General features: G+C 36.0%; 1 protein-coding gene across 2 annotated transcripts in view; it reads right to left on the bottom strand.

The window, feature by feature from the left end:
• Positions 1–22,656, bottom strand: part of VPS50 (VPS50 subunit of EARP/GARPII complex) — a 92,480-nt gene that overhangs the window by 39,161 nt on the left and 30,663 nt on the right. Inside the window, exons 11-19 of one of the 2 annotated variants that reach the window (XM_065629368.1) lie at positions 21,940–22,038; positions 19,273–19,413; positions 14,665–14,800; positions 9,268–9,365; positions 8,399–8,493; positions 7,626–7,724; positions 4,300–4,390; positions 2,581–2,757; positions 1,087–1,162 (exon numbers count right to left, since the gene is read on the bottom strand). In XM_065629368.1, the coding sequence (XP_065485440.1) occupies positions 1,148–1,162; positions 2,581–2,757; positions 4,300–4,390; positions 7,626–7,724; positions 8,399–8,493; positions 9,268–9,365; positions 14,665–14,800; positions 19,273–19,413; positions 21,940–22,038 (951 nt within the window). In that variant the 3' untranslated portion in view covers positions 1,087–1,147. Of the gene's footprint in view, positions 1–1,086; positions 1,163–2,580; positions 2,758–4,299; positions 4,391–7,625; positions 7,725–8,398; positions 8,494–9,267; positions 9,366–14,664; positions 14,801–19,272; positions 19,414–21,939; positions 22,039–22,656 lie in introns of those variants that run through there. The other variant, XM_065629367.1, reaches the window with a different exon arrangement.

Here is a 22,656-nt window from a genome sequence, read left to right as displayed (position 1 = left end):
ATGAGATGGTCGATTTCATTGGCTCCCTGTGGTAATAAGGCAACAAAGATAACAGGTAACCTCCTGGATAATGATATTACTCCATTACAGTAAAGAATGTGGTTCTGGGGTGGGGGTGGCTTCTTTGCTTTTTTCTCAAGAGAATTCTGGAACAAATAGAGGAAAACCATCCTGCACATTTACATTTTGTAACCCATGCAGGTCACAAAGTGTCCCAGTAAGACTTGCAAGACTGATTACCTCTCACGAGCCCACAGCGCCTGTGTTAATCATTACCAGAAGTGGGATGCTATAAGTGAACCACCATTGGTCTCACATAATATGACAATTCCTGTGGAACTATTACTGTATTATTCAAGTACAGAGTTTGTACTTGAAACACTACATTTGTACAGAGAGCTAAAGCCTTTTTTTTTGCTTTTAAGCTCTATTATTTCTCCAAATAGGTTCATCACTGGAGAAAAGGGGAAACAAATAATATATGACTAAAGACAGAAGAGGGTATTACTGACAGCAGTCCGCTTGGCTGCTGTATGATGCTTCAAGCTGGCAAACGTCAACAAAACAGTATGTCCCACATGGTTATCAGCATTTGCTACCTCATTTTTAGTCAAATGATTTCACGATCATAGAAGCAAAAGCTTAGTGCACAGGAAACTGATATCACTTAAATTTTACTTAAGCTAGGTGAAGCAGATTCCGAAGGGCAAAATATTAATTCTGGAAAGAATGAAGCAGGTCCGCTCTAACTTGTGGGGAAAGTTTTCATATCTCATACAAGTGTGCAAACAAAAAGAACAATTCCTCAACATATCCACAGTCAAGAAATGAAGACAATTGTAGCCTTCTACAACTCTAAGTATTCTGCTTAAAAGTCACTACACAAAACTATGGGGACAGCATATGCACTCATTTGCTAGCAGTGACCTGCAAGGAACCAGAGTAGATTGAAATCATGTTCCAACAATTATTCTTTTTTGTTATTGAGATGTTATCCAGTCTCAGTAGCTACAGTTAATATCATCTTTGGAAAATAATTTCACACCTTCCTTATTATTCTACATGCAAAAGGTGGCAAAAAATATCCTGCAATATTTGAGATGTATTTGTGCACTCACAGTGCAGATCATGATGGCTCTATACACCTTCAGAAGAAAGCTGTCTTTGGGGAAAAAAAAAAAAAGAGAAAATTAATTTTCTAGTCCTTTTTTTTCCGAAAAACCTTTTAAAAACTAAAACTACTCACAAACATACAGAAAAGTCTGAAATGATCTCTTCAGTAAAGAGAGTTTTCATTTTGAAAACCTCAAAAGTACTCTTGGTATCATCATTAATCCTTATTTCACTATGGATTATTTTAGCAAGTATCTACCAAATGGTTGCCCAGATTCCCCAGAAGCTTTGTTTCAGAGTGGGTTTCTACAAAGTCTCATGGAATTCTGCAGTTTTCAGCATGCCCTGCAGCGCATTCATCTTTGCATAACATGCTCCTTTGCAGTCTACGTATCGTTGATAACCATGCAACCCTTCTCAGTTGCCTGATATGAAAAGACAGGACAGATGTTCTGCTGTATTACTTGACAAGGGAAGAAGTATCACCAGGAAACTGGATCTCCAGCAGCTTCCTTTAAGCATAATGCAGCAATACTTTTTGCCAATAAACTGTATTTTCTCTACAAATGACCCAGCACAAGAGACTGCAGCATCGGCCATAGAAGGAAAGACACTGCAGCATCACACTCAGGGCATGAGATACAGATCAAGCTGCTTTGCAACTGAAGTTCCACAGGGAAAGCACGAAAGATGAAGCTGAAAATCAACAAGCTATTAGTGTAATGGCTGGATTAACTAACTTTAAACAAAAAAAAAACCCACAACACTAAACTCAATCTTATCATGAAAAAAAAAGCCCAAAAACCACAGTATTCATAAACAAAAGCAAAAGCTTTAATAAAAATATGCTAATGTAGCATTTAAGAGAATGGTGCAAAGTTTCACCTTAAAACATATTTGACCACTGTTAGATTTTGTCAAAATTCTGAATAAAAAATAGAGAAAGTGATTGTTCAGTGTTATAGTAGATCCCACTGTAAAGCCAGATCCTGAGCATTTAGATTACAACTAAAAAGTGCCTAACAAACATCAGATAATCCACAGCAAATCGCATAGGTGTGAGCAAACACAACAGATGGAGCAATCCACAATGACTCTTTCCTAAGAAGCCAGAAAGCCAGTCCTAAAATAACAAAATTACTTCCACAAAGAAAGCTAACTTAAACCCCTGGAAAAATACTAATTTAGGTGGAACACGTCTTGCTAGCCTACAGGAACGCTTGGCTTCAGCAGAAAAAGATATTGATCCAATGCAAAACAAATTGAACTTCAAAAGAGGATGCCTGTCTGTCTGGCACTGTTAAAAGCAAAGCAACCTGCCTAATCAAAGGACTAAAGTGGCTGCAGTTAACTGATCCTTGTACTAAGATATTTTTCCATCATTGCTACACAAAATAAAACATCATTTACTGACAGCTAAACTTGCTTTTCTTTTTTTTTTTTTTTTTATTCTGAAAGACTTCATACCCCATTGGAAGCTAATACATCTTCTGTCTCGTCATCTTTGTTGTCAGCCTGAATTTCAAAAGGGTTTCCACCATTACAGTACTGCTCGAATAATGTTACTGTTGTTGAAATTGCTGAAGCAGGCTGCTTACTAGGTGACACAGATGGGGAACGTGACTGCTCCATGAACTTAAATTCCTATTAATAGAAATAAAGTACAATTTTAATCACCAACAAGACAGTTTCAGTATTGTTACAACTCCAGTTCCATAAAAATAGAGCATAACAACAAACTTGTGGACAATTAACCTGATATGCAAACTTTTAGCCAAAGCTTGCTGCTTATTTAAACATGTTTTTCATGCTGGCTCAAGTTAACCTTGAAATTGTCAATCTTATATGGCTCGTCTTTCTAATTTTAGCAGGTTTTGGCCATGACATGTTATACATCTGCATTCTGAAAGTATCCACTGTCTAAAACTAGGTGAAAACTAAGTGGGGTTTTTATTTTACAGCAATTATGAGATAAAACAAGACCTAAATTCTACCAAAAAATGTAGTTTTCTTTACACAAATTACCTGGTAATTTATTAAAGGCGAAATTTTTTTAAAATATTTTATTTTTAAAAAGTTCTTTTCAAAATATACTACTTTTAATCACACATAAAGTTTCTGATGACTGGGTGAGTGCACAGACTTTTGCAAACATATGGGTTAAGTAGGGTACATAAGATTATTTTAGACATTCTTTTCTTAAAATCTTTAACATTGACTTATCTCAGTTGACATATCATTTTTATCTATTAAACTTTAGCTATTCATCTTCACTAAAGGCAAAATGTACATTACCATTTATCTAAAGGTTTAAAGATCAAAACGAATACAGCTAAAAGGACTGCAATGTTAGATTTCTGTTTAAATGAATATGTTACTTTCTGCCATTTTCTGCTGCTCCAGTCCCTTGAGCAGTATATATAGATTTATAATCCCATTTCTCTATTAAAAGTATTATTTATTTCACTATTGGATGCTACTGAGGGTCCTTCTTCCTTTTCCTTCCATGCTATTACTGCCCCACTAGCCTCTTGCTTATTTTTAGGTAACACTACAGAAGCTGCAAAATTATCTTTTTCTTGAGATTGCTCAGCTATATCCATTTTTGCACCGGAGTGACAGTTTTAATCATAGATACCCATATTTCACTTGTGAAAAGAGGTGAAATTCAGCCACTGCATGCTAAACATCACAAAAATCACTCACAGCAGGTGAGCACACGAAATTACTTGCTTTCAGGTGGAGTTCACCACAGAAGAATTAACTTTTGCCTTTCCAAATAAGCCAGTCTGACCTATGCTTCCAGAAACAGATGCCAAAATTGGCACAAGCAAGGGAGCACCTATGTGACTACTTTTAGGCCCTCATCTTTTGGCATTCTACTCTCAGATAAATAATTTAGAAGTGGAAAATTGACATATTAACAGCACCTTAAAATACGAAAAATAAAGGATAACATTATGCTTACAATTCTAGCATCTTCTGTAAACCTCTATCCGCCTGAAGTACTGCTCTAAAACCATTTGAATCTTAAGTTTCCAATATCATGAAGTGAAATTTAGAGGGGTTTAGCAGCCATTAAAAACATTTGCAGAGTAATTCAGGGATGTAACTACTTCTCAAAAAACCAGGACTCTTAGCTACTGAAATATTAATACATTTGTATGTGTTATTCATAGAGCATACATGAAGCTGCAGAATACTGAAGCTGGATTTAACAGGACAAAGTTCCCAGGTCTCATTCTCCAAAAACATTCTTAATTCTTCAAGACGGGTTCTGAAATACAACGAATGAATACACTTAATTGGCAGTAAGAGTAAATCAGGAAGTAGACAATTATTTAACTTATGCAGTGAACAACACCTTCAAAAACTGTATAAAAAATGCACTTTAAAATAGATATTGAAATTATTCTTTCAACTGACAGACCACCTAAAAGCTGTGGCTACTAACACAAGTGTATGTTTTATGACACCTCTGGAGAAATTCTCAAAGAATGTCAACCAGCAAAATTTGGAAACAAATTTTTTTGTCAAAACTATTAGAAAGTATAGAGGAACATCTATGATTATGCAGTAATACTGGACCTTTTTTCCTCCATGGAAAGTGTAGAAAGAAATATAACATATACTAATACTCAGCAGTACAACAGCTTCTGTGAGCTCAGACAAGACAGATGCTTCTTCCAAACACACTGAAGCTGACAGGTAGCAAAGGGAAGTGGAAAGAACTGATGTTCTACAGACACCTCAGCTTTTCAGAGGAGAAAACATTTAAATGGCTATTAATCTCCTAAGCTGTACTTTTCTGCATAGCAGAACTTTACCTTGGTACTAATATAGAAAATCTATTAGGGAAACATAATCAAGCCATTATATCTCTGCATTGTTTCTCATATGTTTTTAATCATTAGAAAAGCCTCTGTTCAGCCGTAAGCAGAAAAACCTTTATTACAGAAAATCTTTTTGTCACATAATCAGGAACTCATCTAGGAAAAGACAGCAATAAGTGCTTATTGAGGTCACATTGCTGTATCTTCTTAATATATGGTACATCGTTTTGTTTAACAAGTAGCAGTTGGTAAATTATGCACTGGGTTTCTAATTAGGAAGGAAAATATTCGAGAAATACCACTATTTCAATAACAAACTATAATCACCACTACAATTAAAATTTTCTTGTCTCAACAAAATGGGCAATATGTTGAATTATGGCTACAGTTTGCTGTATCTATTTAAATTCACCAGTAAAATGCAAATAGACTTCAAGTGCTATTTTTGAGGCATTGAGTACCCGTAGCTTGCAAATCTTCTCACAGTAAAGCCAATAGCAAAAACAGACAGAGATGCTGTAAAAAAAATCAGTGTTACAGATTAAAATTCTTTGAGAGGAAAACTAAGAGGAAAAAGCCATACAAAAGCAAACATTTAAAAGCCACACAGCACCAGTTTTTGTATCATTTCAGAGCTGAAATCAAGGTACTGACAAAGTCCTTGAACAAATGTTCTTCATTTTCATCAGTTTACAAGTCTAGAAAGTGGCACACATGGAAGGTCTGATGCATTCGTTGCCTGAAAAGCTCCAGTGATCACACACACCTTTTTACAAACTCATAAAAATAAAAAGTAAATCTCACTCCAAAAGTCACTTTACTGATGTTCTCTGCCAAAAGCTCATTCTAATTTTTCAAAATAATAAAATTTTACCCAAAAAAGGCTTCATGTATGCTCTAGTATTACATTGCTCTTCTAGGTTTTCTGAATGACATGACCAGTCCCTTTGCTACTTTCTCTGTGTTGGCAGTTCTCTATAACACCACACCGCTCAGGAGGCCACATATGTCAAATTACAATCAAAGAACTGATTACTCCTGGACTCTGAGCATTTCAGCTCTGCGTAGCTTTTATGTACTAATGAATCCTTAAAAGCACTAGCCTGCCTTTTTTTTTTTTTCCCTCCAATTAAATACACAAGAGGAGTGAAAGCCACATTAGCTAGATCTGAAAAGGCAAGATGCTTAAAGCTTTTATATAAATCAATTTGAGGGATGTAGCTGGGAGAGAAGCCTTTACGTATTTTTCCTTCTGAGCATGCAAACAGCCAATTAATCTTCACATTACCCACACAGCATAAAATAATGTAAAAAGTATTGAAAGGTTCACACAATTTGAGTCATATTAATATGTATTCCCTTTTATTTTCACAAGAATTACAAGAAACCTTACCTTAAAAAAAAAAAAAGAGTTATTTCAAAAAAATATCATTTCTATACCTGTTCCATCAATGTTCCTTAACTTTTATTTTACTCAAAGATAATTCAGAAAATTAGTCTCTGATTCCCTAAGCTCTTAAATAGGTCCTTTAAACATAAGCAAATCATAATGGTCAAAATTATATTTACTTAACCAAATAAGGTACTATGTGGTAAGTCAGTGTAGTAAAAGACAGGTACACCAAAATAGCTCTTATAAACCTAGAGCTTCAAGCTCAGTTTCCAAATTACTTCATGAAATTCAGTTCAAGGTTCAGAAATGCTTTCAAGAAATAAAGATAGATGGCATGGCATCTTAATCAACTCGTCTCCTGACAAGACATAATGTGCATCTGATTAAGGCTCAAGCTTTTCAGACAACTGCAACCAACCTGTCATCATTTACATACTTCATGGATTTTAGGCAGAAAGTCTCAGAGCAAATGGGTTTGGATGTATTACTTGTATGACAGCTCTCATACAACAGAGGACAAACAGACCAGGACGGAGAAAGTTCCTTAGAGCAAGGCAGGCTGTATTTCTTCTCATATCTTCCTAGCTTTTTACACTCAGAAAGAAGATAAATGCTAGATAACTAGAATGAAAGACTTGTCAAACATCCAAACCAAAACATTTGGGAAATCCAGAAATCAAAACAGACAAACAGACAAGTCTTGAAGTTGTCATAGCCATGTATCATATCCGAGGCCAGAGACTGCCTGCACACGACAGCACATACAACTGGCCCCAGATATGATTAGTAGAGTTGACAGAAACATAATTAGATACTGCCAACAAATAAACTATGAAAACATGACTCAGTTCGAAACATCTTATTTGATATAAGACAAAACTGCATATTGAAAAAATTATTTAAGAGCCACACCTCATCAGCTCTTTTTATGTAATGGCATAGACAAAGAAGTAACAATTTTGCTAGGAAGCATGGATTTCAGAGGCATTCATCCTCAGGATCCCAGGAGACAGCTTAAGAGGCAGCCTGAAAAACTACTGAAATTCTACATAAAAAGTTTTCCATCTTTATCTGGCTTGCCTGCTGCAGAACTAGACTTTTCCACAACTTTCTCCACCCTCTCCACTTCTCCAGGGTTCAGAGCTCTATTCACTTCATGAGACATAATCCACTATCTGTCAACCTCAGTTCAGGAACTCATTGGAAACCTTTGGAAAGCATTAAAAGTTAAACTCAACGAAGATGAATGCCATAAGATTCACCCACTGTACGTATAGTAAGCTCACCTGTGGTATGTTTTGAAATAGTTAACACTTTGTTTTCTGATAGATTCTTGTAAAACTTCAGACTTACTGCCACAAAATTCTTCTCCAACTTGCATCAGTCTATAAGAATAAAGCAAAGTTTAGAAATATGTATTGATTAATTAATACTGCTGTTCCATCCTCAATTACAAGCCTCAACCATTATCATGAGCGTCCATGTATCTCAATACAAGCAGAACATGAATGTTAAGTTGCAAACACTTCACTGGTTCAACAAAGGTCCATGTCTCATTTCCCTCCAAATCCTATCATAAAGTCCCATAAGCATAGCGACAAAGAGCCATAAGCAAAACAAATGACTTTTTGAGATCCTATTATGTAGGGCAAACTGTACAGCTCACAGTCCGAGTCCATCATTTTTGTACCAAAACAGAAGGATATAATACTGTACCCATTAGCAGTACAACAGTATTTTACTGCTCTTGACTGAGAGTCCCTTTAAAAGTTTTTAGAGACATCAAAATCATCAGATCTGCACATCTGAAATCTTGAAGGTGGACAATATCAAAATCATATCACACTTATGCACTACTTGAGCAGCGAAACAATCTATACTACTTCTCCCAAATACATCCTCATAAACTCCCACATAAAGAAGTGCTCTTCAAACTATCGGTAGATATGAACAAAATTGGCATCAGAATGCAAATATCAGCCTTAATTAACTGTGCTGCCTTACCAGAATTCAAGTTTGTGTACATGTATTAAGTGGTCTTATGACCACATGGGTGTACCTGCTGGTGACATCAAGTACAAATATGAAGTCATCATATTTGAAGTTAGACAGATCTGTTCCCAGAAGATATGTTTTCACTTTCAGTTGAACATCCTAGAAAATACAAACAAGTTTTTGCATACTTACTACATTACAGACAAAAAGGTGAAGGCTCAAGTGCCCCGTGCATTGGCCCTTTTGGTTTGTTTGCACTTATCCTTATTTTTGAGATTTAGAGTAGAACTCAATTTTTTGTAACACGAATTATTTCTCATTGACTTTCTAAATATTATTATAACCAGTTTCTTGAACATTCTATAACACCAGGTCAATCGTAGATGCTTTATTGTCACCACAAAAAAACAAAAAAAACCCGAACACCCAAATTACAATTCAGCCAGATAAAATTTTACAGCTTTGTCACCATACACTTGGGGTCTCACTGCACATCAAACTGATCCAGCAGTCAGACCAGGAATACTGTGATACCAGGCAGGTTCACAAGACTTCTGGCTCTCCACAGTTATGGTTTTATCAGAAACATAAAGCAGTATGACTGCACATGAGAAGAAAACAGATTGTGGGGCAGCACACAGGTCAGGAGAAGTGGAATCAGGCTGAAAGTCATGTTACTATGTTTTGGGATCTTGACTGAGTTTGTAATCATAGCAACCAATACTGACTGAGTCACAGAAATTATATTTCCATGGTTTTCACATATTTAGCGCAAAAGAAATCACTTAAAAAAAAAATCCCTGGAGATACTTTTTTTAACAAGATCAGTATAAATTTAACTGTAATTACTACTAGGGGGAGGGTGGTGCACTGGCTGAGAGATAAATATTTAGGGGAAAAAAAAAAAAAAAAAAAAAAACCCAAAAAACATACCTGCCATATTCGTGAAAGCCCATGTTCCAATTTCTTTTTTACATAGCTGCGGTCAAAACTGTTCTCTTCTGTTCCAATCACATTGCTGCCATCTGCAACTGAAGATAAAAGATATTGTAGATATTTCCAGAAGCCTTGAAATGCATTCTAGTTGTCTAGCCATAATGAAACTTTTGCCTAGGCCATTATCATATTATCCACTATGCAAACTTCAGGAGAGCTCCATTGCTCTAAACTTTTGAAAGGAAACGAATAAAGCACATATAAATATTATATACTAATGCAGACTGGGAGAGCTTCTGATTGCTTTTATGTAAGCAAGATATCCCATTCAATAAAAATCAAAAAAAGATAAAGAGTAACAGATACTGATATTTTAAATACAAAAGATAAAGTTGAATGCTGCAGTGAGCACTGCTTATCATCTACAACATTCTCTAAGATATTCTACCTTTGTAGACAAGAATCATGAAAGTAAAAATCTCAGAAGCAAGATTTTTTAACTTTCTGCCCCAGTAAACTCTGTCTGCAACTCTGAGGAAAAATACTGAAACTTTTTCCATTAACTATGAGAATAACGTAGCATGTTCTTTTCTTTTTTTCCTCTCTAGTACTAATCTGTGCTTACGCATGAAGTAACGTCGATCATATAATCTGGTGTCTTTCATTCTTCCAAATTATTTTATCTAAATCTAAAACCTTCACTCCCACAGCATTGGTCACTTTTCAAAAAAACACTGTAATGCACAGTAATCTTCTCCTGTATGTGGTCCTCTCTTCTCCCGATGGAGGAAATATATATTAGTGATCTGACATGAAAGAAAAATTCACATAAAATATGACACTGGAATATTACAAAGCACACAGTCTTCCTCCCACACTATCATTCAAGAGGTTGCAAGCACAGAAAAATTATTCTAATAAGACTGCCTGTAGTACCCCAACATTGCTGTGCAGTTCCGACCTGTCTTTCCATCTCTTGTGCAACCTCCAGCTAGTTTTCAGTACTTGAGAAGACTATTCACTCCCCTGTTCCTGGCCCAGCTGGTCTCATCTCTACCTCCACACACAGGTTCCCAACTCAAAGATATTTCTTTCCCTTACTCCCAGTCTGAGCATTTCTTCTCAAAAACCACTCCCGAGGCCCAAGTCATCATTTTGCACACACATCAGAAGTCTCCTCCCTGCTGCCCACGAGTCACTGGAACAGGCAGCACAAAGCGCAGATCCTACAGGAGCCCAGAGAGGGACCTGGAGAAAACTAACTAAATAAATAAATTAAAGAAGTCGCTTAAGATATCGTGGGAAACACAGTCCGTATCTATCATTTGGGCCTACCTGGAAAGAAAAAGGACATGTCTAACAGACATGTGTAATGTTCTTGCCTTAGATTACATTCTTGAAAGATGGACTCTTTTTAAACCTGCTGTACTTCATGACCAAGTAGATATATCAATGCTGCAGTGCAGACAGGAAGGTAAAGAGTAGAACGTTTCACCACTCCTCAATGACTGGCAGCAGCCTCTTGGCCAGCCCTAACTTGTGGAACACATTATTCAGATGAAAAAAAAAGAAAAAATTCGTCCTAGCATCAACAAGGAATTCTGAAGTGATGAAGGCCATGGACCAAACTGCCTCATGAGCCCTGTAAGGAACGGGAGGCTGGATACAAGACCTTAACCAACCTTCTCAGATGTGTGCAGAACAGACCTGCAGTACTTTCAGTCGAGTAACTCCTCCTCACAATTAAAAGCATAATAAAATATATTCTGGAATTTGGGTTTATATTAGGGATAGCTATTAATTTCTTCCAAGGCCACAAAGCTGTGTTCAGCTCCTTCCTGTTTTAAGTCATTAAGACTGCATTTGCAGGTAGACTAAGAATTTACCCTAATTACTCAAAACGAGAAGATAAAACGCTGTTTGATGTAAAAAAAAAGACTCAAACATACTATATCTACTGTTGCAGGGCACTTAAAGAAAATTTTCCTTATGAAAGAAAAATAATAAAATAAATATTAGCCACTGTAGACGTAAATTACAATTTAGTAGCTGTACCTAAATATGTTCCTCTTCCCCTGAAAGCAATCATTCTGACATGCATTTTCTAAAGTGATTTATCATGGAAGATTAAACAAAATATAAACAGAAAGAATGACACAACTAGAGAAACACTTATGCTTTCTCTGGCTATATGAGTAAACACAACCAGCTACCGTAGCCACAGCACACTCTTTAGAAGTTTCTGGAAGCTTCTGGCTTCTATACTTCCACAGAGTGATGCCAAGTCTCTTCTCAAGATTAAGACCATAGTCCTTGTCCTCACGAGCTGACATTTATGAAGGGATGGTTGGAGAGAATCATACAGATGCTACTGTTCAATAAAAATCCACACAATATTCTCTCTGGCATTCTCCCGGTGCTCCTGGATTATGGCCAGTCATGCTAAGAGGTCTTGTTTCCAGTCTTTTAATGAACTGTACTGCAGCTAATTTAACACATGAATTTAGGATAATTTTCTTGAAAACCAAGGACTGGACAAAGATCCTCAAGAATTTACACTTCTTTGAAGAATTTGGAACAGGTAGCAGAATACATACACGTTCATAATTTCGCATAAAAATAAGAATCAGAAGCATCCAGAAGTTTTTGTTCTAGATGCCTGATATAAATACAGTAATTTTTCGGGTTTCTCAGTATTTCTCCAAAATTTGTAAAGGCAGCCTTCAGTCATAACAAACGGGTTTTGTTTAATCATTGCTAGTCAGAGGAAAAAGAAAAAATATAAATCAATCGAATCATTGCCCTCTAGCTTCATTCTTTGAATACCAAGCAGGTCTTGCACAAAATTTGTGCAGTATTATAAACGGAATGTTTTGGAAATCAAAAGAGTTGAAATTAAATTTATATCTTGCATCATTTTCTTCTTACTTTTCATTGGATCTCTTATAGTAGTTAGCAAATTTACCACTAGGTATGCACTTGTGAAATCAGGAGTTTAAATGCTGTAGTGATCATTTTACTGCTCAGTTTCAGTTCTTCTGCTAAATTAGTGTCTCAGGAACACATGTGAATTACATCAACGTCACAGTAAATTTTACCATATGTGAAAATTCAACTGAACCAGACAGGGCCTCGCACAAACCAGTGCGACATTGAAGTTCACTTTGCTTTCAGCAGGGAAGACAAAATGACCTGCCCAGATCCTTTTAAAATTCATTTTTTCTTTGATTCTATACTACAAACACAAACAATGCTTCAACCATGACCAATGTGCAATGGAATATTTTCCAGTAAGCAGTTTGTTTTCAGGGATAAAAACTGTATCACAGCAGTTTGCTGTTTACTATATGAATAACAAAATCAAATAATAAATAGCAGTTCATTAAATGTGACATAGAACTCATTTCATGCTATGGAGTTGATACTTTTAATTCACTAATTTTATCTTCAGTATGATTAAACAAGCCCTACATACGAACACTTAATTCTATCTTTCCTAGAGCATATTAGAGCAATTAGTTAAGTGTTGTTATTTGATGATCCATAGAACTATCAATACCATACATTTCACTATGACTTGCTGCTACTCTGTTACAACACTTCAGCAAACTAAATCTCATTACTATGTCCTATTTCGTGAAAGATACTAAATATGTCTCATGCCTTAAAAAATTTTAGGATTGCCTTTGTATCTAGAGATAATTATCTGTTTCCATTTAGTTTCTTCCAAGTAAAGGGTTTTTTAATTGACCTTAAAAAAAAGTAATGCCCAAAGACCAGCCCACACTATAACTGAAAGAACTGCAAATTCTGAATTCCATTCTAGGGAAAAAAGTAAAAATCCTCAGTCTCAAGGACTCCCTCCTGTAAACATCGCAAACAAAACAAATCCTGTTGTAAAAGTTACTATTCCATTTTGCTCTTCAGTCTCAACCTAGACTAATTTTCAGAACACAAATAAACCGAACATTTAATAATATAAAGCAGACACAACTCTTTCCTCAGAGATGCAGAAGGGCAATTATTTACAAGTTATGCAAATTACATTTTAACATCTGTAACAGGCATTAATAATCACAAATATGTGACACACGACCTAGATGAAGTGCAACCTCCTTTCCATAATCCATGCAGGAGTTCTTTTGGATAAGCTTCACTATTAAAATATGTAATTCGTGCCTTCTAAGTCCAACTTCTCACTTCTACAGCTGGTTTGTGCCCTAAGAGCAAGAGTCCCTTGACCCCTTTAAGGTACTTTGTAAGACTGCTAACATTAAGTGGGACAACAAGAGAATAATACTGGGACAACTTTTTGAGTTCTTAACATTATAAAAGCCAGATCAACATACAGCAGTTAAGGCTGCTCCTTCTATTGGTTCAGTCTATGGCGTTAAATTGAGGGAACAATTTTAGCATAATTTCCAGAACTGTCTTCATGGTTCCTTCCGACATACCCGCCTTCTCTACAGGAATGATACTCTTTGGCTGTAGCACATATCGCAGCAATTAAATCAATAAATATGGAATGAGACTTATATGTACAGGTTTAATAATTACTACAGCATGAGCAATGACTTTGAGAAAAAACAGACATTTGGAAGATATTTATAGTCCCTCTGAAATTAAATTATACTTGTGAAATTCCCTTTTGTGTGCTTTATCATTGCTGAGGTATTTGGAAAAGTGATTTAGTAGCTCAAATATATTCTAGTTGTACATTACAGTTAAGCCACAACATCTCCAGAAACTTGAAAAATGAGTGACAGAAGATTTAGGGAATTAGTAGTAAACATACCAATATACTCTGGTACACCTTTGAAAAGCAATACATTTAGAATTATCCATGTGACTGAATATGCCACTTTATTCAGCTTAATGGTTCCTTTAAAAGGTTTTGCAGTACAAATGGTTTTCTTTCTTCAGGGTATCACAAGCAACCACACTAAGAGGAACTATTTTTAAAACTACATATGGAGCTCAGTAAGTAGTCTACTGTGATAATGCTTCCATGCAACAAACTCTTTATGATATCTGCTTTATTTTACACATGCAAAGACCACAATAAAATGAAAACAAGAGAAGGAAATGTAATCATATGAAGTTATTTTAAATTTAAAAGTAAATACTATTGAGAATGGGCAATTCACTCAAAACTTCAGGATCTTTCTTCACTTGGTTCATGTCAAAATTTATATTCTAACTCTTAATTTTAATTGATATATTTATAAAAATGTCATCTGAAATAATAATTTCAACAAATCCACATACTACGAGCAATAATGCTAAAGGCACTGAGTCAAGACCACAAAGGTATCGATACACAAATTAACAACCTGAGCATAAGAGAAGTTATTTCCAAATATCAGAAGTTTTGTTTCCAGAACAGTTTCTTACCAGAAGACACAGCTGCTGCCTCATCTTGGTCGTGATTCTCATGCCACTGCATCGTTCGGTAGTAACTCAGCATGACTTCCCAGAGAGCTTTGCAGAGATCAGCAAGGCATGGAATGTAGCTATCTGATGTAATATGCTACAGAAAAACAAAATAATATTGTGAAACTTAACAACTGTGTTCACTTTTTTCAGAGGCAAAACCATACAAAAACCTCCATATTCATACAGCTGAAGTGTTTGATGTACATCAGTTTCCTTTTCAAAAGTTGTTGAGAGCCGATGAATGCCTCATTTTAGTCAACAAATCAAATGCTGTCTAAATGTGCAAAGTTTATTTGTTAGCTCCTTTTTTTTAAATTTTCTTCAGTTGGCCAATAAATTAACCACCTCTTATATTTATGGAACACCAAGGTAGATACAGAAGTCACACAGTCTAATGGTCGGCACCTCTCACCATCAGAGAGGGATGCAGCCACCCCTGTGACATGCGGACCTTGCATCAGTTCAATGACACAGGTACTTGTACTTCAGCAGTACAGAAGCCATCCTGGCTGGTGCCCCATTGGATTGAATGCTGTATAAAAAAGACATTTAAAAACAAAACCAAATGTAGATGGCAGCTGTCCTACCTCCCTGATCCACCCTGCTCCATCCAGCCAACTGTGTTTTAAGATGTTCATTAGGTGAAGAGTATCAGAGAAATAGATACACAGTAGAAATATCTAAGAGGAGATTGTCAGGTCAAGGGATGAATTTGAGAAGGGGTCTTGCTGAGTAAAGAAAAGACTGTAAAATATATTGCTTATTTGGGCGACAATGGTATGTGACCCTCATCTCACCTGCTGTGAACCAGCACAGTCTCACAGCTTATAAACAAGGGCAAAGTCCAGCTGCACAAATGTGATTTCAATTCCATTATTGTTTAAAGGTTCTCAGAGAAGTGTGGAAATCAGCGCTTCAAACTAACACTGTTGCAGAAAACAGTTCATACTTTCCCATTGCTACTTCAGTGTCCACAGTTGACCTCCTACATGGCGAGTTCACTTTTATCATGCGGGTACTACAGGCCAACCCAAAAATGTACATCCTAGGTGATCGAAAAGCTTTGGTGTTACACCTACAGCAAAACTCTTCAAAATCAGCAACAGCTTCTGCAATAGTGATGTCAATGTAACCACGAAAATAATCAACCATGGATTCTATAGAGAGCAGAACCTTAATCAAAGTAATCAATTCCCTCTGAATTGCATCCTCATCCACTGACGTAACTGTGGCTTTCAGAACACTCAGTGTCCTCCCTGAGACATGAATTGCAACAAAACCTTGATAACCTTGTATATTACGTTTGTTGGATAATAAACAATAGACTAGACAGATTTCTTAGCAAATGCGTCACTTATGGCTCTCCTATTTTTCAGCTTTCAGGTGAAAAAAAATTCATGTTCTCTTAGTTTCGAAGCTTAAATAATGCTTCTGGCAGCAGCACATACCACCCAAGCCATATTCTCTTACACTCTGCTTATGAATAAGGACTCACAAAAACTGTTTGTTAGCATTAATAGATGACATTAGCAAAAGTACGTGGAGGCCTCATATTAATCATTACGTCTTTTCCATCTGCTTGAGATTTTTTAAACAAATTATTATTCTGGTTCCGTTCCCTATCAAACCAGAGCTGCCTCGAGGATATAAATTAGGCATTCTGGACATACCAACAATAAAAGAAAAAGTCAAGTTCTTGGTGCATAAAAAAGTAACAATTGAGAACACGACTTTTTATTCTAAAACACCCTTTAACTGGAGAGTTTATATACATTACTGGCCGCATTATTGAGACACTTTAATCATAAATAGTATAGACCTCGGCTAATAACGAAAAAAAACAGGGTATTAAGTTTATCATTTAAATAATAAGTTGCCCTGCCATTTCAATAAGTGTTTCAGCAATTTTCTCTGCCAGCTCATCAGGAAATATTACTTTTACTGTATTTCAGGGCTTTTAGTAGCTGTAAAATATAAACTTTGGTTGCACAGATCACTACACTTGAAGAGATAATGGCTTCCAGGTAGCCAAGAAGAAAGGGTCACTTACCAAATACCAAGACAATTCCATTTAAACTAAGGAAATAAACTGAATTTCTTTGAACTTATGCTATAATTAAGAAAATCAAAACTTGAAGACGAAGCAGCCAAACTGTACCCTGTTCCAGTAGTATTCAAAAGGAGAAAGTATGTAAAAGTTAGAGCATGGCATATCACTAGGAAAAGAAATGCTCACCAAGGAAATAGTGACTCAGAATGCACAGGCACGTAACTTACATGAATGGCTAAGAATTACTGAAAACACTATTCTTTTAAAAAAACACCCATTGTTATAAAATCCAGTATCTGACTTCCAGAAAAGAAAAAAACAAACAAACAAAAAAATTAAAACCAAGAAAAAAACCCACTGTAGTCTCCCACTACCCATATAAAATGGAAATGAGCTAAATGAGTTCACTTAAAAAGATTTTTAGAAACACACAACAGGACATCTTCCCAAAAAGGAAGACTTTCATTTTGTATGACTTCCATTGTTTAATTAGAGTAAGCATGCCATAACCACTTACACGCTAAGAGCATCCTGGCTTAATAGTGTAGACAGCTTGAAGAGGGTTCTCACTGGAACCCGACACAGAGAAAGAAGGCTCATATTTTACCTTTAAACAATTTATTCCCTGACAACTGAACGCAAGAGATGAAAAACTGCTGGTATTTTTTCTACAGGTAGTTAGGAATGGAACTGCTATGGTAGTCCAGCTTACTCAGCACTCTGATTTTCACAAATGCACTGCAACAGGTAACAACCAACACTGAACAACATGACTTGTAACAGACACCAAACTTTCCCATGTGCAGCCTGCCCCTAAATACTTAATTGTTACCAAGAGAGTAATGAAAAATTAGAAATTAAATAAATAAATTTCAAGGAAGTTACTGCAGTATTCAGAGTACATTATAGTCCTAACATTTGGGTACCTACAGATTGACAGATTTCAGCTATTGCAGGCTCACATAACTAAGGAAGCATCTCATGAGGATTCCACAGAAGGAAAACCAAATAGAAATAATGAGAAATAATTTTGTAACCACACAGTAAAAAACACAGATCCTTCTGCACTGTAAAGGGTAAGGATTAACAGCAGCACTCAATCTGTATTTTAGAAGATGCCAGGAGGAGCTCAGTAGGGCTGTTTGTAAATGGAAATAATTGGGCTTAGTATCATAAATATTAGCAAAGAATAATACTGAAGGGCATATAGAAGTGTAAAGCAAAAAACTCAGAAGAAAACTGCATTAGAATCTAAGAAATGAAAACAAAAACACCCTCTGAAGGCAAACAGAAATATGAAAGGGCTGCCATCTAGAGAACAGAGCTCAAGGTTTGCTGGCTTTCTTCAATTAGGTTTCACCTCGGTGAAGTGCAAATACAACCTAGCTGGAACCTTACTCATTCTGTTCATTAATACTTATGTCAATTACTCCCGACAAATTAATTTTTCATAATCTACTTTCACTCATATGAAGGCTGTTAGATTATGTAAGCTTTAGAAGTCAAAGGGGCATCTCTTCACAATGAAATGGTTGTCAATGCAGATGTGCTGTTTACTAGTTGAATCTACACAGCCCCTGGGGATTTGCAGAGTCAAAGAGTAGAAAGTGTATAAGAATATGAACTTTAGTCTCCTTGTGACTGCACTTTGATTTAATACATTGCAATTGATGGGGTGGGTCCTTGAGCAGATGAAGTATGATGAGGGTTCAGTCTGTGACTGAAACAAATGATTGAAGTACATTGAAGATGGAAACATAATTTCAAGTTTTAAATGGACCACTTAAAATATCTCATACTCACTCTCCCCACCACCAAAGTTTAAGAAAATTTCTCAGGGTGTAACAGTAAGATAACAAGCGAAAGAATTAAAGAGTGAAGTACAAATACTACTCAAAATACAGTAATTCATTTAATAACATTAAAAAAAATATACATATGCAAGAAACTGCATCTAAAATCTATACTAGAGGAAAATACACAGTTATGCCCAGTCCATGATTTGCCTGTCATCAGGTTTTTGCATCTTAGTATTACGGCTGTCCCTTATCTTGATAAATAAAGTGCAGCAAATCTGATGCAAATTCAGGAGCAATGGGAAGACTCCAGTTAAGTTCATATCTTTACAATAATCCATACTGAAATGCAGTATTACAGAAATTGTCAATATAGCCTAGACGCACTGAATAAACTTCAAAGCTAATGGTGCTTTCAGTAACTAGCGTATAACATTGAAGACATGGGAGTTTTGAAATCTTGATCTTCTCTTTGTATCCTACGATGTACTACTTCCTTTAGATGTGTGCACACTAACTACAAAGTGCTAAGATTTAGTGCAATCAAAATCAGCATTAAGTTGTGAATAACCAATCTCTCAATTAGCCTATGAGTTGTATTAAGAAACTATAGTAACTGCAGGGTTATTTTAATAACTGAGTCCCTACTTACATAAGGTACACTTAAAACAGTGGAAAAATTCAGATTAAAACGTATACATATTTGCAAGAATTACATACTGTACAGAGGTCTTTGTACTGTAACTTCTGAAACTTGGTGTCTGTGTTTCCTGCACACAGCTCCACGTATCCAAGGACTACTTGAAACACAGTGTTGTGAATGGCTTGGGTGAAGTGCATATGTAACTGGTCCATTGCTGTCTGAAAGAAAAGGAATAACATAAAACCAAACGGTAAAATTCAATTTGTCATATGCCACAGTCCTTTAATGCAAGTCTTTTCCAAAACTAAATGCCTAAAGATTGTAAGCACAGCCTCCAATCTTTGTTTCAAAAACACCCGACAGAGAACTTGATAATATTACAATATGGTAACATAAAAGAGTTTGGGTATTATCAGTAAAATCAGTTTCCCCTGCCATTCTCCCTTTATAACTCACCAGTTATTTCACATTATCACTAGTAAATATAAATTTTATACATATATATATATTTAATCATAGAATTTACTCATTCATTCATTTACTTTCCTAATCATTGATGAATGTGTCAAAAAGAAATGAGTTGAAATCAGTGCTATTTTTTCCCCACTGGAAACACTTCCAACTAAAATAAAAATATTTCCTTTGCAATTAATAAAACCAAAACCACAATTACAAAGTCTGCAATCCATTCACTTCCCAAACAGAGTTGTTCCTTGAGGAATATAAAGTAGGATTAAGTGTTACAGAAAGGCATGCACATCACATCAATAAATTTCTTAAAGAAAACCTCTTTGCAATAAAAACAAAATATGGCATTTGTTTAACAAAACTTACTTTTTCCAGAAAAAAAAAATCAGTACATGTACTAAACATTGAAGACTATATAACATATAGGTTTTGCTACAATCACGCCTGAGTTTCAGGTGAGGCTGTTTCCCTGATCCTTTGTTAATAAACTGTACATAACATTAGTCCATTTCAGACACTGACTTTTCTCACTGCTTCAAGATATACTAATAATTGGTATATATGGTACATAAGAATTGATTTTTTAAATTATTTGATATGCCGGAATGAAATTATCAGGTCCTGCAGATTTGAAAATGCTCAGTTTCACTCCCTGCTATTTAACATTCTTTGCTACTGACAGGAGCTGAAAACTCAATTACCCCTGTAAGAACTGAGCAAGAAATTCTGCTTCAATCCTATTGCAAATAACCAATCTTCTGCAGCTAGTCCTAACTTGAATTAGGCAAAGAAAACAGAATGACAAACGAAGACATGAAAAGTACTGAAGACACTGAGGGTTCTTGTCATTTTGTTTAATGAGGACAGGTCAAAATGAGAGATATTTAAATAACGACACAACTAAATTCTTTTCAGGACAAGTTCAAAATACATACTTTAATAGTAATAAAAAAACGTCAAAAACAAGTCACTCTATCATGAAAGCGTAGCAGGCAAAACCATGCAGTAACAAATACTACTTTTGTTCAGAAACTTCATTCCTCTCCAAAAAGTCTGCTTTTCTCAACATATCATGCACTAGACTTCAGAGCAGTGAAAGCATTATCTCTACTTTTGTTCAGGAAATAAAGGAATTGCCTACAATGCACTAACAAAGGAAAAGTCTAATTAATCTTCTCCTCTGATTTTAAGTTGCAGCCTTTGGGCACTCAAATAACTCTGCACATTGTCAAAGTATGAGAAAAGAAATCTGTTTCTGTCCTACTGCAGAACTATGCTGTTATCACACTTAAGCCATGGAAAAAGAACCCATTTTGCTAGAAAGGTTCTGATTAGAAAGAAAGAAAAAACAAAAAAAAAATAATTGGGAACAAATAAAAATAAGGCATTCTAATGTCAGCCATCCTTCTGAATACTGGGAAAAAAACATTTAAAAAAAAGCCAAGCATAATAAAGAACAAATGGAGTTCTTGTCCTGTCATCATCAGGTGACAGGCACTTTGATGTGATCTCTAGGAACTAAAGCTCCCTGGAGGAATCTCTTCTCTAAGTAAAACATCATTGCTGCACTGGCAGCACCATGTTTAGCCACACTATGTTATGAGCACTGATCACTGACAGAAGATGCCTCCGGGACTTTCTCCTCTCTTTACCTGCCTTCACTTCCCAGGAGCTTGGTTTTGGCTCCCACTCTTCATATCTGCTTCCAAAGGAAACAGGTTCGCTGCCTTCCCACAGAAACCACCCTCAGCCTCGAGGCCAAGAAGAGAACTACATCCTATCGAGGAGTTTAGACCTACATATAAAAGGCTCTAGGCACACAGAGATGCAACTTTTAGGACATGTCCACGGTATAGGTTTGACATGCCTTGTGCCACATTTTGTTGCCAAAAAAGTATCTCCTCACATCTTCATTCCTGTCGCATTTGAGTACAATATAAAACCGGAATGCACACGTGCAAGGTACAGGTTGTGCACAACTCAGTAACAGCCACCTAGCTATGAAAAGTAGTACTCACATGCCCAAACACAATTAATAATGCAAACAGCATCGTAAATAGAGCTGAATTATGGAACTGTTAGAGTAATACCATGTCCAAAAAGCTACATGTTACCATAATATACGGTTTACCTTCAATAATTACTGTTAAAATTACCTGAGCATTATAAAAGTCTTTGTATACTCAACAGGATTCATAAGCATTAGGAAAATAAATTTCCGTCACAGCACTCAAAGCTTCATGCTGCTACACCGCCCTCAGAAGACGAGCACTAACCTGTGTTTTTCCAAGCAGCCTGTAAGCCTGCTGAACCTTTGTATAATGACTGATATCAAAGTTCTTGCATATTTTGGAGAGCGCTACGTCCAATTGTTCCTATATAAACGAAGGAAAAAACATATTAAACACTTAATAGAAACGGGCCAAGTAATACATTACTTAAGCAATAGCAAGTGAGGAAAAGATGCTTATTTAAATGATCTAATAATTATGCTTGTACAATAGCCGAGACTGTACCTTTTGCAGACTGCAGTACTTCAGTCTGAGACTTCTGTCAGCCAAACAGTTCCCCCATTTCCAAGAACAAGCATAGTTAAAAGTTCAGTACTTTGTTGAAGTCAAATTCAAAGTGATGTTTACTTTGAGCAGGTCTAGCACCACAATATGGGAGAGCTGGGATTTCTAACTTGGCCTGCTCACACTCACAAAAAACCCCCAGATCTGGGGAAAAAAATTAAAATGTTCCACAGGTGTTTCAGCTCAAGCAATTCACATGTAGACTTTTTAACCTGACCACTATCTATTAAATGGAATTAACAATATCTGACTTAAAAGTCCATTGTGAAATAAGTCATCTATGGAGTACGATGCCAGGACAATATTTGGTACCACATGAGAAGAAAAGAAAGCACGCGTGCACGCAAGTACTAGTTCTGCCATCATGGCTATATCTTAGCACACTGCAACAGCTCTGCTATAAATGAAGTTCATCTT

The sequence above is a fragment of the Caloenas nicobarica genome, chromosome 2 (genome assembly GCF_036013445.1).
Source record: "Caloenas nicobarica isolate bCalNic1 chromosome 2, bCalNic1.hap1, whole genome shotgun sequence".
In the NCBI taxonomy this organism is placed as follows: Eukaryota; Metazoa; Chordata; class Aves; order Columbiformes; family Columbidae; genus Caloenas; species Caloenas nicobarica.
Note: the sequence above shows the minus strand (reverse complement) of the source record. Positions and strands in the feature narration are given on the sequence as shown.